This window comes from Balaenoptera ricei, unplaced genomic scaffold, assembly GCF_028023285.1.
Source record: "Balaenoptera ricei isolate mBalRic1 unplaced genomic scaffold, mBalRic1.hap2 scaffold_354, whole genome shotgun sequence".
In the NCBI taxonomy this organism is placed as follows: Eukaryota; Metazoa; Chordata; class Mammalia; order Artiodactyla; family Balaenopteridae; genus Balaenoptera; species Balaenoptera ricei.
This window is the reverse complement of record NW_026777562.1, coordinates 1-15,590: the sequence shown is the minus strand read 5'-3', so window position 1 is coordinate 15,590 and position 15,590 is coordinate 1. Positions and strand designations below refer to the sequence as shown.

The window sequence follows — 15,590 nt, the reverse complement described above, 5'->3', positions numbered from 1 at the left end:
TACAAAGCTCCCATCTCAGGGCAGGACAGTGAGGAGTTGGGCATGAGTCTTGCTGATGGCTTGTTTTTTCCAAAGCATGTCTTGTGGAATTGGGCCTTTAGGGCTGCAGTTTCCTGCACAAGTCTTGGCCTCCGTATTTTCTCCTGCACTCTGGTTTCTGGTTTGGATGCGCCCAGATGACCGGTGACACCCCACAGGAAGTAAGTGTATAAAAGTCCAGAGGCCACGGTTGTTCATGGGAGGAGGACCACCTGGCAAAGGTGGGTGGTTTCCACGTGGAATACTGTTGAGAAGTGCTCCAGGGCAGGGACTGACCAAACTTTTTTAGTGGCCGAGGCACTTGTCTGCATTTCTTGGGATGAAAATCATTCCCAGCAGGTCGCTGGTCTCATCTGGGTGCAAGGATAAGTCATTTTTCTTCTGCATCTTTTCAACACATCGACCTTGCAATGTCTGCACGTGGAAGCGTCTCAGAAGCGTGACCAGGGTGACCTTCATCATCACCATGGCAATGTATTTTCCCGCACAGGCCCGGGGCCCAAAGCCAAATGGCTGAAAGTACCTGTAAGGAACCTAGGAAAATGATCAGACAATTAGCCAGAGAAGTAAAGGCTAGAGTCATGCATATCTGTTTGATTCATCCTGAAAACACTGTGAGTCAGAATGCTCGGTTTCGGCGACTTGGCCATACTGCTCCTTCACGGAGAGGAATGACTGTAACTCAGATAAGCCTCTTTCTCCCTCCAGTTTGATTCACCCTTTGTGATACAGACACAACTTCAAACAATCCCCAGTGTTACTTTTCATGTAAATACTCAACTAGCTCTGTGGGAAGGCCATGGCTTTACTGCTGTTCTGCCAGTCATTGAGGCAAAGATTGTTTTTGTGCCAGGCCATATAACATGATGACAAGGACAAATTTAGGCAAAAATGTGGATTCCCTGTCTATTAGTGCCAAGGATCTAAATATTTTTAGTTATACAAATATTTAATGGGACATCTCTGCCTGTCTTGTCCCCATTTGGACTCACATAGTGCCTGGCACTTAATACACGCTCAGTAAGTTATTTTTGACCAATTGCCAACATGGCGTGGGTTGCTTATATAGAAATGGAATGAATTAGACAACTGGTTTAACTGAGATCATATTTCCGTATGCAAATGGAAAAAGGGGGCACAGAGGGAACTATCTGGATAATTCAGGTTAAAAAAATCATTGCCTAGAATTGACATAATGGAGGCAGAATCTCCAGTACACCTCAATTACAGAAAAAGAACAAGCTGAGGCTCTTCTAATTACAAAGTCTTATATAGAATGAGGCCTAGTGCTTGTGGAGCCATTTGGGAGACCAACGGCCCACTGCAAAAACCAAATCTTTTCTTCTCATTTGATTTCCATCTGAAGCAGAAGTGGATTTCCTTGACCTAGATGATGCTACGGCTGAATCTACATGGTGACAAGGTGATAAGTTTAAATGGAAACGTTAAGTTTAAATGGGTTGGTTAAAGAAAATTTGCCTCATTTTAAGCAAATTAAGGGCCTGAATTATTCATCTTTTGACCTATTGTGTGGCCTCCATGAAGACATTTCTGAGAGCTGGAGAGCCAGCCTCCTTGGCTAGAGGACAGACATGGTGGCCATGTTCCAAGCTAGGAGAAATGTGTTTTCCTAGTGAGGTGTGAAGAGAATGAGTAAATAGAATGAAATGTACACAGTGCAAAGACAGAAACAGAGAGGATTTAACAGTTGACATTTTCAAGAGTGGCGCACTCAGTTTTAAGGAAGGGCTCTTACATTCTTGGCAAAGTTTTCAAGAGTAAATTCATTGGGCTTGGGGAAAAACTCGAGTCTATGCATTCTTCCAATATTCAGGATAATGTTAGTCCCCTTTTTCACTGGGTAGCCATCGATGACATCATCCTCTAAGGCTTTGCGCATGACCAGGTCCACAACAGGCTGGTACCGCATGCTCTCATAAATAAAGTTTTCTACCACTTTTAGTTTTTGCATATCATCAATCCTTATGTCTCTTTCACCTGTAGAAGAAGATAAAATAGTCAAAGCTCATGTTAGTTTCAATATACGATCAGTGTTAAAAATACTATACTTTCCATAGAACAGTTTGCTCTTGGTTGAAAAAAAATTTATATCTATAATTCTAATATAAACCAGCAACCTGCGTAAAATACGTTATGCTTGGTCCACAGAGTATCTTATGAAAATTCAGATTTGAAGTCAATTATCTTAACACCTCGGCTTTTCATATTAAACTCTAAATTTCTAGAAAAATTAGAAAGGTAAAATGGGACCCACATTCCCACATGGCTCTGCAGTATCATGTAGACCTACCCAAACTGCTTCAAACATTTATTTATCTGCCACCTCTGTGGTTCTTGAGTTTTGTCCCCCACTCTAAATTCTAGAAGACATTCATTCCTTCTCTAGTCAAAGTGAGATGGTGAGTTTAATCAGGTTCAAAGAAATTTTCTCTTCTGGTATCCTGTGCAGTCATTTGTCAGAAAATATCACTGATAGTCTCTCCTCCTCATCTCATCAAGAACAACCTGGTGTGGTAGTGTGGCGAGAACCCCCTCTCCCCACCACAACAAAAGGGGTGCCTCAGATCAGCCCTGGGTGAACTGGGGATTGACGGATCCCCCCGATGTCTCAGCTTGGCCTCACACTTGTCAGAGAGATTCAGATTGGCCAACTCTCAGAATTGGCAAAACTTCAAAGCATCCTCAAATGGGGTACCACTTCTGCAGAATCAAAATCAACCCAGGGTCCTGAGGCAGCTCTGTCTCCTGTACAACTATGTTATTCAGGAGTGGTCTCACTTAGTCAGAGAACTTTAACCACCCAGCCCCTCACATACTGCTCTCTGTACACTTAAGAGTTTAATGGGGTGTGTTTATCTGGGGTGGGGAGGTAGAGGGCAGATGATGGAGTAGGTAACCAAAGGTGTACCCTTGGAATTAATTACCAGGCATGTGGGTCTAGAGGGAACACGTACACATGTGCTAGTGGTTGTTTGGGCTTTCCATCTGTGCAGAGGTCTGTTGAAGCATCAAGGGAACATCATGGGGCGCAAGCACTTTTCACCTCTCAGGGAAATTGTATTAAAGGTTAATGATCTCAAGAGCAATTTCCCCTGTGTTGCCTGTACCCCCATCATTCTGTGACTCTCTCTCTCACTCCACTGAGCTTGTTTCTTGAATTCTATTTTTCTCACGAGACTTAGAGCCCCAGGACTGCAGGGATGGCACTGGCTTGTTCACCGCGGTGCCCTTGCACCTGGCACAGGACCCATAACCTGAAAAGGGTGCTTGAGAAAACATTCCAAACTTTGAAACCCAGATGTCATTCTGGCTCCTCGCTATCTACCTTCCCAGGCAGTGGCCCTCCTATGGCAACGCGTCTGCAGAATGCTTTCACATATTTAATCCTTGTATGAAATTTCCCCTTGTCATCTATTTCAAGCAGCACTCAAATGGTTTTAAAGATAAATAAGATTAAAAGTTTTTAATAATATGATGCCTTTCTACAACAAAATAGGTTGTTTCACAGGGATTCTGTAAAGTCAAGAAAGAAAAATCTATATCATTACTGATACCTCTTCGCATATGTCCGAAATGTGTTCCTAAAGAGATTACTTATGTGAAGCACATTGCAAATAATGCATTCTGTTTTCTCCAGAAAGCAATTCTGACTTCTTCTGAACGTGGCAGTGTCTCCAGGGAAGGGTGGGGATATCAGAAGCAGTGGCAGAGTGATGCTGAAGCAGAGGCAGAGGAGGGAGGGGGCGGAGTTGGGAAGAGCTGAGCAGGGACCTGGAGGCTCTCCTGCAGAGGAGGAGGAGAGGGTGGGGGAGGGAAACTGCTCGCTCCCCTGCCTCTGCTATCATCACCCTTTCCTCCTCCCTCTGCCACCACCTGGAAGAACGGGCTGCTTGAAACCCAGAAACACTGCAATAAATGATAGCCATTTCCCTGGGTGGACCCTCAAAAGCCTTTGTCACTGATAAGGTAGCAAATCCCTGTGGATGATCCCATGTTTTTTAAAACACAGACAAATAAAACCGCGTATATGTGTTTATGTGCCCATCAGAAAAGACCTTGAAGAATACACATCAAAATATTAATAGTGATTCCCCCTGGGGAATGGGAAGGAGAGTGGAAGGGATCAGGAGATACTACTTTCTGCCTTATACATCTCTCTATTATTTGAATTTTTTCCAATGAGCGTGTATTTTTTTATATCAGAAAAACACAGAAACCTGTCCGGCATAATGAAAATATGACACATTGACTTGCTCTGTTGTTCTCTGGGTGGATTCTAATAAAGATTTGACATAAGATTCTTAGGACCTAGAAGCTGATATTCAGAAGGAATTGTTTTCTAATCTCTATTGTTTGCTTGATAAATTCTTACCAACAACAGTCTGGATTTCCTTCATTATTGCCTCTTCAACCTGGGGGTGCTTTGCAATGAGAAACAGCATGAAGAACACAGAGACAGACATGGTGTCCGGCGCTGCGATCAGCATTTCCAATATGCACTGGTTCACATTCGCTCTTGTCAGGTCACCACGTTTCTGAACAATTGAAACGAGGAGAAACATTGGAAAAGTGAATGGTTCAAAACAGGAAGGAGGGTGGCACTCAAGGATCAACAGACCTCAACAATATGAAATTACAGAAATTACAAGTCTCTGGATTTGACAATGGACATTTTCTTCAGCTCAAAGCTGAATAATTTAGACATTTATCTATGTATTTAGTGTCCTTTCACTCCCCGGTTTTCATATTTTATATTGTGCAGACACAGAGAAGTTTAAATCTTAAAGTTCAGTCTAATCTGATTGTCTAATAGTGGGCAGTTTTAGTTGGGCATTATAGAAATACTAAACCAAATATTTAAAAACAGAAACATGCAACAATTAACAAGAGGAAATTTTAAGACATCTATACACAGTCATACATATATGTTGTGTGGGAATTATGGTTAGTGCAGGTCTGTACCTCGGCAAAAATCAACTCAGTGGCAAAATCCATACAGTCTTCTAGTTTCTCTGCTGTTGAAATCCTCTGTCTTTTTTCTTCTATCAGAATTTCCATGGCATCCTTCAAATCCTTGCTGGAAATAAAAGTAAAACTATAATCTACTTGTACTCAGTTAAGACACCTAAAAAAATGGATTCATTTGCCATTTGTTTAAATAAAACAATCTGTTTAAGTTGAAGCCATTAGTTCTCATGAATAATTGAATTTATACTTAATTCTTTGCAAATATCCATAAATTACATATACATTACACTTCATATTAAGGAACCGGAGTTAGCCAAGATGTCAAGGTACTGGTAGCAAAATCAAGGCTGTAACCTATAGTTAAAGGTTAAAAACTGTTACCGAAAGGCTAAATCCAATATATTTTTTAAAGTATTGGCATGATAGAGAAAGATGCATACTGTCTTTCTCACTTGTATGTGGAATCTTTCTCACTTACATGTGGAATCTTTAAAAAAGTGCAAGATTATAGATACATGGAACAGATTGTTGTTTACCAAGGCAAGAAGTTGGGGGTGGGAGCAAAATTGGTGATGGGGATTATCAAAAGGTACAAACTTCTGGTTTTAATAATAAGTCATGGGGATGTAATGTACAGTATGGTGACTATAGTTCATAATATTGTGTTGCATATTTGAAGGTTGCTAAGAGAGATCTTAAAAGTTCTCATCACAAGAAAAAATTTTGTAACTATGTATGGTGACAGATGTTAACTAGACTTTTGTGATGATCATTTTGCAGAATATATTGATACAAATATTGAATCATTATGTTGTACAACCGAAACTAGTATAATTTTAAATGTCATTCATACCTTAACAAAAAACAAGTATTGGCACACTGCAAGGGTATTGCAAAAGAATTTCTCTAGGTCTCTACTGCTCTAGGTCATAAGACATATTACCTAGTTCACTAACCATTGGCAAATGTTACACAGAGAGGAAAGTTGCTAAGCTAATTTTAAAGAAACCAAAGAGAAACTGTTATACAGTCTCATGCAATAAGTTTCTATGGGCCTGCTGACCATACTGAAGCTAAACTAATGACCAAGTTTAACTGCAGACCAATAAGACTCTTAAAACCACCACAAATTCTGACCACAGTGAAGAGATGAATTGTTTATCTTGTTGATTCAACTCACAATAAGCTCTGGTAGAAACAAAGAGAAATGTTTAAAGGACCAACTGTCCAAATCATCCACCTGATACTCATCATCCACTTGAAATATATAAAGCAACATCAAGCTGACTTCCTGGAGACTAATATTACTGAATTTCAAAACACACAAACAGGATGAAGTTAACTCTTCAAACAAGTTTGGGAACTTTTAGGGAGAATTTAAGATAGTCAGGGACATCTGGGAAGGATATGAACAGAGGGATGGGGAAAGCTAACATGTTTACTGCCTACTGTGTGTCATGCTCTGTGCTGATTGCCCTACATAGAGGATCTCATTAACCTATATTGCCACCACGGAGGGTATGTTATATTTTACTTCAAAGAACTTCCCAAGGACATTTGGTTACTAAGTGGTAGAGATAGGATACAAACCAGGTCTGTCTACCTTTAGATCCCCTGTGCTTTCCACTGGTGGTTAGAGGTGGCAAGTATAGTGGCTGGCAACTTACACTCTAAAAACCCACTGATTATTCAATAGGCCATTGGGCATTTGTCTAGTCTTCTGCTAGACTAGTCTGACACCAAAGCAAAGCCATTTAATGACAATTTTAGTATCCCCCAAGATATAAGATGCATAACTAAACAAACAACACATCTTACAAAAGTTCATCGTGAAAAAATTCTCTTGCATCTACTGTCAATTCTGACAAATTGAATTAAGTTAAATTCATTCAGAAGCAACACAACAATAAAATGATTTATGTTTCCATTTTTCCAGACATGCAAAGAGAATTTTGACTAATGATAAGGATAGGTTCAGCCAACCCTTCTCTTCAACTCAAAATACACAGCAGTGTCCTAGTTCCAGAGATGGAGCTCTCAGCCTCCTAGGGGAAAACTGCCCTGGGCCAAAGTCTTCCTTTCCTCTGTGGTCTGGCCACATGCTGCCAAATTGCTGTACGAAGTGCTTCACCAGCAGCTTAAGAGCTCCCTTGCGGTTCTGGGGAGGAGAAAGCTTGCCGAAGAGGCCAGCAATAACTAAGACACAACACAGATCAATCCAATCTCAGCAATAAATATTCCAAAATATGTTACTTACACAGACTTTTCATACTTTCTGCATAGCCAAGAAATCTTAAAGAAGATGTCTGGTTTGAGAAGGAGAGCTTGCCATGCATCAAAATAACCCTGGATTTTAACCACGATGGCCCTTTCTGGAAAAACAGAAAAAGATCAGAACAGATGAGCAAAAATGTGAGCCCAAGAACAGTACACTGCTCAGAGAAGATCCCCTGTAGACTCTCCTACCATCTGGGACTCTAAGCAGGGCAAGGTGCCACCTTCACTGGGTGTTTCAGCCACATGAATGCCACTAAACAAATCAACAGTAATTTATTCTGCTTGGCATCTAAATTGGTTACGTTAACCAGAGATTTGCCAGTTTTCATGTTTGCGTCAGAGACACAGCCTAGAATGTCACATCCTTCTCCTTGGCTGAGCCACCAGCACCTTCTGTTTTTCTGACCGTGGGAAATGAGAAGTAATTAATGCTGTTATGGCCTCAATTCTGGCACCTGGAAAGGCAAAAGGCCTCCCAACTCTGTTGTTTATATTTTGGTTCAGAGTGTGGAATTCATCTTGGGATCTTCAATGCCTTGTCCTGAGTCTTGTGCACAGTCAGATCTTAACGGATGTTCTTGAATTAAATTGAATACTAGAGAAAAGAAAACCCCTGCTTTTTTCAAATTATACACAAGAGAAGGCAAGAGACATGAAGATGCAGAAACTGCAGTTCACAGAAATGAAGAAGCTTGCCCAACACCATACAGCCAGAGTGGCAGGAAGTCCCTAGGCTGGAGCTCAGTTCTATCTGACCTCAGGGCCATGTCCTTTCCTCTTTGGTGCACTGGGTCCCTCAGGCCAAATGAGAGTTTAGTAAGGACCCGGTGAGCAGAGGGAAATACACATAAGTCTGTATGGGTTATGCAGGTTCTTAGACCACAGTCTGCATCCATAAGTTAACAGAGAGCTGTACAATTCCCTTTACTTGATCCCTCCTAAGAATCAAGGCTAGTGGGGAACCAAGGAGCAGGGACTTCTAAAATAGGTACCTGTCATACCTTAGGAGAGATGTGCGTGGAACAGGCAAACAGGACTTTCAGAGTCCCTGTGTGAAAGGGGATGAGGCAAGAGTCTGTGACTAATGTCCTCAGAGTGAATGGGGCTCCCATCCTAATGTCAATCAGATGGGGTTCCTATGACTCTGGTAAGGGATCATTAAAGAGCTGGGGAGATGAGGCGGGGAGAGTGGAGCAGAGAAAGGGAGGGCTTATCGCTTGTCTGCTTGTCCAAATGTGGTCAATCAGGGAGCAGGTGTGATAGCTCAGTTGGTCTGGGCAAGTGTGAAAATCGTGCCTTGTTCTTATGCCTGTGATGTTCTTCCCTCAGATCTGCACGTGGCTCATCGTCACACTTCATTTGGGGCTATTTTCAGACATCCTCTCCACAGAGGCCTTCCTGACCACCCTTTCTCTCCACAAGAGCTTCAGCCTCACACTGACCTCCCCCTTCACTTCCTAGCCCTTTGCCCTGCTTTGTTTTTTTTTAAGGTACTTATTATAGCCTAATATATTACTAGATAGTTAGTTGTTTACTGTCCATATACCCACTAGGATGTAAACTCTTTGAAGGCAAGGACTTTGTCTTGTCCACTGGTCTGTCCCCAGAACCTAAGCCTGGCATAAAATAGGCAATCAATAAATATTAGTTGAATGAATGTATGAATCAATGAACACTGCTTGAAATCAAGTCAGGAGAAATTACATTAAGCTGACAGCAGCAGAATGGAATGAATCCACATGATTAATGTTTGTTCTTTTGTTGGCGGTAGAGTTGCATGTATGTGTTTAATATTTGTTTCTGTAATATAGTGAGGAAAGCAGTTTCTTGAGTGAGACATCTTGCCAGGATTGTTATAAATGCTAAGTGACAAAGTTTATGTGAAGCAACTTTTTATACTGCTTGGCACATAGTAGATACTAAATTAATGTTAGTTATCATCATCATTTCCAGCAGCCTCAGTACCCTTATCACCGTATAGATAGAGTCAAAGTTTTCATACCTAGTGGCTTTGAGGCAGAGGTGTGTATGTGCATTTATATGTATGTGTAGATAGATAGATAGATAGATAGAATGTGTATATGTGTTTGTGTGTGTGTGTATATATATATATATATATATATATACACACACATACATACATATATACATGTATATATGTATATATCATGCCCAAAAGAATGGTTGGTAATGGTTAAATACATAGGTTTGGTGGTACGATATATTTATGACCAAATCAAATGATCACATCTGTTAAGTTTCAGCTGTGGGTAGAATCCTATTTCCTAGAGCAATGAGGCGAGATAGATACAAATGAAATAGAAGATGGCCCCTGCTGTGGATATTTATGATCGTATAAGTGAACAAGGCAGACATACCAGGAACAATTTTTAGGAATACTTAGAATGGTTTAAAGAAGAACAGTGTACAAAAGAGCATATCTTTACTTGAGTCTGTTATCCTTCTCATGCCCTGTTTAATAAAGGGCCCAATGTCAAGTCACAAGAATGAAAATTTCAGTACCGTCCAAGGGGATCCCCAGGAAGAGCTTGTTAGAGGTGTCCAGCATGATGCGCCGCATGAGGGTCAACACGTCCACATAGCCCAACTCGTTGCGGACCTCCTCCAGCCTGTCCAGATGCTTGGTGATGGAATCAGCACAGACGGTCACCATGCGCACCAGGCCGGGGCCAGACAAAGCTGAAGGGTACACGTCAGAGTGAGCCGCCTCCAACTCCAGGGCACACAAACTATCAGGCAATTTTGGCGTTTTGTGTTTGAAGCCTAATTGTCCACATTTTTATTATGGGTGGAGATTTTCATATTCTTCTTTATACTTTTTCTGTATTCTCTTAATTTTCTCCATAGCAGGTTATCACATTTATGGTTAAAAATGAATGAATGAATAAATAAATAAATATATTTAAAACAAACTATGCAAAACTGAACTTTTCTTCATATGATGGCATATCATTTGTGAGATTGCAAATGAAATATTTAGTACTTATGATCATAAATCACCAATCAGCGATTTTCCATATTTATTATATACCTTTCCCTCTAAAGACAGTTTGGATTTGGTCAGGGTAATATTTTTTGTTTCACTGGGTGGCAGAATATTGCTATAGAACTATTCAAATTGGATCTTACCTTTTTGATCTAAGGTGCTTCCTGTTTAGTTATAGGTCATATGTGTAAAATGCTAGTCTTCTAAATTACCAAACATACCCTTCTCTTAATATCAGTTTCTCTTCAATCTACATCCAGATTTATTGTACTCACTCAATGTCATAACAGCAAAACAAATCTTTGTTGTTTGAGCAGTCTTCCTCACAGGACTGGGAACTCTTTTAGGGCAGTGACAACCTGTTAGCGTTGTACTTCGAGTCTGTAGTACGTGGTGGCTCTTGATATATTATGTATTTGTCAAATAGAGGAATGAATGAATGAAACCCAGTAGAGTGAACTGGCTCTGATCTCTTACTTTGCTCTGCTCCTGACCGTCTTAGCGCTAGTGAGTCATGATGGTAGGTGGTCTAACATGAGTGTTAACTCTTAGAATCCTTTCTCTCCTTGTTCTAAGTTTAAGTTTTCTTTAGGAGTAATTGGTTTTTTTATATCTTTTATTATTCAGACTTGCTGTTAAAGTCAGAGTCCTCCAACAAAACAAATCAACTGTGCTGCAGAAGCCCCTGATGTCACACTTTGCAATAAGAAAGGAAACCTGGTGAGTGGTCCTAGAGTCTAAGCATTTCCACCCATATATAAAAAGGAAGTTTGGGTTGGCAGCATACTTTCTGACTTTAGGAAGGACTTGGAGATATGAAAGGTGGGGATGCTGTTTCCTGGGTGACTGTTACATCCAGAAGTGGGACAAATGATTCCTTCATGAATCAATCCTTTGCATGGAAGGGATGGTTTTGATTATCACTCCCAGGCTGATGTATGATTTGCCTCTACATTCAAGAGCTTGAAGCCACATTTCAAACATATAAACAGAATGTAATATCACTGAAAGGGTCACAGGCCAAGGAATGTGGGCAGCCTCTAGAAGCTGGAAAAGTCAAGGAAACACTTTCTCCCTAGAGCCTCCAGAAGGGAACACAGCCATATCAGTGCCTTGATTTTCGCCCCATGAGACCCATGTCAGACTTTTGACCCATCAGACTGTAAGGTAATGAATGTGTGGTTTGAAGCCACTAAGTCTGTGTCAATTTGTTAAGCAGCAATAGGAAACTAAGGTAGTGGAATCTGTGCTAGAGTTGTGCTGAGTCTTGGTGATGGGCAGCTCTGTGGAGGGGGATCACCACTAGACTGGGACAGGCATAGTTTTTCCCTGTCTCAGCAGCCACACAGGAGGCATCTAGGTTCACTACAGAGGCTGGCTGGAGGGAAGAATATCCATGGTCCCTGGTCAGATCTACAACCCATCTAGCACCAGAGTCCATCAATGATAAGGTTTCTAGTACATGACCATCTTCTCTGATGTTAATGTCAAAGGTTGGTCATGTTTATTTCCCAAAGGCTTCCATTCCATCGGCATATAGTAAAGAGGGAAATCACTAGATAAGGAGGTTTGGGGTCCAGTTTCTGTTCATCCATATCTGGCTATGTTGCCTGGGGGAAAAATCACAAGCTCTCTAGAAATGTACTTCCTTAAGTATAAAACTCAGAGGCTGGAAGAGATGACATATACAGCCCTTCTAGTTCTAAAATTCTCTAATTTTTTTGCAAATTGCTTTCTGTTAAAACATCTGGGAAGTCAGCCAGTGATTCAGCAAACATGTTGGCTATGTTAAATCAAGGATATGACTGACACACTAATTGACATACACACTAATTGAAGTGACCTTAAGTATGTAGGGTGCTAATTCTTTTTTACATCCATGAAATGGATGTAAAAACAGAAAGAACAAAATTGAAGTGGTTAAATATGTGGGCTCTGGGGTTGTCTTCTTTGCTACCATTTACTAATGGTGGAAATTGGGTAAGGTACTTAACCTCTTTATCCCTCAGTTTTCTCATTTGTAAAATGTAAGTGATAAGAGTATTCACCACACGGGGTTGCTGTGGGATTAAAGTATCAAGTGTTTAAAACAGTGCCTACTATGTAGTACATGTATAACGAATGTTAGCTCTTATTATTTCAAAACTGTGAAGGAGCAGAAGTTAAAAATGATTTTAAGACAGGCATATTCATAGACAGACGAGCAGACTGTACCCAGCACCTGAATACCTTTTGTAAAGAAAGGTCGAACGGTTTTCCAGAGTGCTGGATTATTGTTAAATATGATGCCTTTCTCATGCATGCCAATGCACTGCAACCCAAGTTTGCTGCCGAATCGGGATGTGTAGTGATTGTGCTTCATTATGTGGAACATACTCGAAGACCTGCAGAGAAAGCAAACCTTGGTGTTGATTTTTAAGGGTCCAGAGAACTCACAGTAATGAGTTTGACTACCAGTTGGCTCTCATAGCAAATGCATGTTGATCTTGACAAAATGCATAAATTCTAACATTCAGATTAAATAAGCACTTGTGTTAGCACAAGAACCTCCTTCTCCAGTTGAAACATTTCTACCTACTAGCTCCCTGTTTGAGCATCACTAAAGATCAATACACACACACACACACACACACACACACATGCACAGTTATTCATTATTTCCCCTTCTTTTTAACTCCTAGTCTCTAAAATATTACCCACTACTGTGGTCAGAGCTGCAAGGCTGTAAGAAACTGAACCCTCCACACCACCATATTCCTGAGAGCCTCCAGCCTCCAAGTAGCCCCACTCCAAACAGTGCTCCCCATGTAGAAGTGAGCCTCATAATCGGAAGTTGCTGGAATGATTGAAGTCTTATCTCTTTAGTTTTGGAAGCAGCAGTCCTGCCTTGTACCACCTGTCCCACAGAGGCTCTAATCAGGCCTGGCCCCTCCAGGGGTGTATCATTCTAGGACTGAAGGACATCTCCTGGGCACCTCTGGCCCTGGGCTTGGCTGGCTGGGCTGGGCTGGAAGGCTCTCTGTGGTGGTGACAGCAGCTGTCTTGGGGCTCTGCATCCATCATGGTTCATCACGGTCTCCAGGGTCACAGAGTTCTCCCAGGACATAGGACACGCTGAGCCATTAGATAGCCCTTGCTGTGGCAACCCTGGGACCTTGCCAGGAACCCAGGCTTCCTTGAACTTCCTGGTTCCTCTTCTACTGCTCTGCCCTCTATTTCCACCCCCAGGCCTGGCTTTTAAGGCCTGAGCTGGGCCTTCAGAGCAGCTAGGAAGGAGCAGGCAGCCCCTCCCCACCCATGTCGTCCTTCAGGACTTGCTTCCTGCCCCAAATCCCAGTCTAATTGGGGCACGATAAGGCAATGAGCATTATAACATGTTGTAAAATCCTAGCTGAAGACGTCATGGGGCCTCCATGTGTGAAGAGAATATTGTCTTCTTAGGACAGTGGTACAGAATTCTTCTGCAGAGGAGCTCACTTTTGTGCGAAGATGTTTTATTAAGACTGCTTATAAGTAAGGCTATGGCATTTGAAGGAAGAGTGGATAATTTGAATAATTGAAAGGATAGGGTTTTCTATGTATAGTATCATGTCATCTGCAAACAGTAACAGTTTTACTTCTTTCCAGTTTGTATTCCTTTTATTTCTTTTCCTTCTTCGATTGCTGTGGCTAGGATTTCCACAACTCTGTGGAATAAAAGTGGTGAGTGGGCATCCTTGTCTTATTCCTGATCTTAGAGGAAATGCTTTCAGCTTTTCACCATTGAGTATGATGTTAGCTTTATGTTTGTCATATATGGCCTTTATGATGTTGAGGTAGGTTCCCTTTATGCCCACTTTCTGATGAGTTTTTTTCATAAATGGATGTTAATTTTTATCAAAAACTTTTTCTGCATCTATTGAGATGATCATATGATTTTTTTTAATTAATAGTAATCTTTTATTTATTTATTTATTTTTATATTTATTTTTGGCTGTGTTGGGTCTTCGTTTCTGTGCGAGGGCTTTCTCTAGTTGCGGCAAACGGAGGCCACTCTTCATCACGGTGCGTGGGCCTCTTCACTATTGCGGCCTCTCTTGTTGCAGAGCACAGGCTCCAGATGCGCAGGCTCAGTAGTTGTGGCTCACAGGCCTAGTTGCTCCGCGGCATGTGGGATCTTCCCAGACCAGGGCTCGAACCCGTGTCCCCTGCATTAGCAGGCAGATTCTCAACCACTGTGCCACCAGGGAAGCCCAATCATATGATTTTTTTAATACTTTTTTTAATGTTTTTTTAATTTTATTTTTATTTATTTTTGGTTGTGTTGGGTCTTATTGCTGTGCGCAGGCTTTCTCTAGTTGCGGTGAGCAGGGGCTACTCTTTGTTGTGGTGCGCGGGCTTCTCAGTGCGGTGGCTTCCCTTGTCGTGGAGCACGGGGTCTAGTTGTGCAGGCTTCAGGAGTTGTGGCTCTCGGGCTATAGAGCGCAGGCTCAGCAGTTGTGGCGTATGAGCTTAGTTGCTCCGCGGCATGTGGGATCTTCCCAGACCAGGGCTCAGACCCGTGTCCCCTGCATTGGCAGGCGGATTCTTAACCACTGCACCACCAGGGAAGCCCATCATATGATTTTTATTCTTCAGTTTGTTAATGTGATGTGTCATACTGATTGATTTGTAGTTATTGCAAAAATACACAAACAACGAAAGATGAGAAAAAGAAATTAAGGAAAAAAATCATTTACCATCACATCAATAAGAATAAAATACCTTGGAATAAACCTACCTAAGGAGGCAGAAGATCTGTACTCTGAAAACTATAAGACACTGACACTGATGAAAGAAATTGAAGACGACACAAATGGATGGAAAGATATACTGTGTTCTTGGACTGGAAGAATCAATATTGTTAAAATGACTACTGCCCAAGGCAATCTACAGATTCATTGCAATGGCAAATTATCAATGGCATTTTTCACAGAACTAGAACGAAAACAATTTAAATTTGTGTGGAAATACAAAAGACCCTGAATAGCCAAAGCAATCTTAAGAAAGAAAAGCGGAGCTGGAGGAATCAGGCTCCCTGACTTCAGTTTATACTACAGAGTTAACAGTAATCAAAATAGTATGGTACTGGCACAAAAACAATAATATAGATCAATTGAACAGGATAGAAACCCCAAAAATAAACCCACGCACCTATGGTCAATTAATCTATGAGAAAGGAGGCAAGAATATACAATGGAGAAAAGACAATGTCTTCAATAAGTGGTGCTGGGAAAACTGGACAGCTATATGTAGAAGA

At 41.3% G+C, this 15,590-nt stretch overlaps 1 protein-coding gene across 1 annotated transcript; it reads right to left on the bottom strand.

Annotated features, from left to right (window-relative positions):
* Positions 1-324: 324 nt before the first annotated feature.
* LOC132358769 (aromatase-like) lies at positions 325-12,696 on the bottom strand (the record flags this gene model as incomplete). The annotated part of the gene is made up of 7 exons (XM_059912116.1): positions 325-573; positions 1,796-2,037; positions 4,433-4,595; positions 5,023-5,137; positions 7,286-7,400; positions 9,829-10,005; positions 12,542-12,696. Coding segments are annotated over 7 exons (1,216 nt in total), but the record flags the coding sequence as incomplete, so codon positions are not given.
* Positions 12,697-15,590: the final 2,894 nt, after the last annotated feature.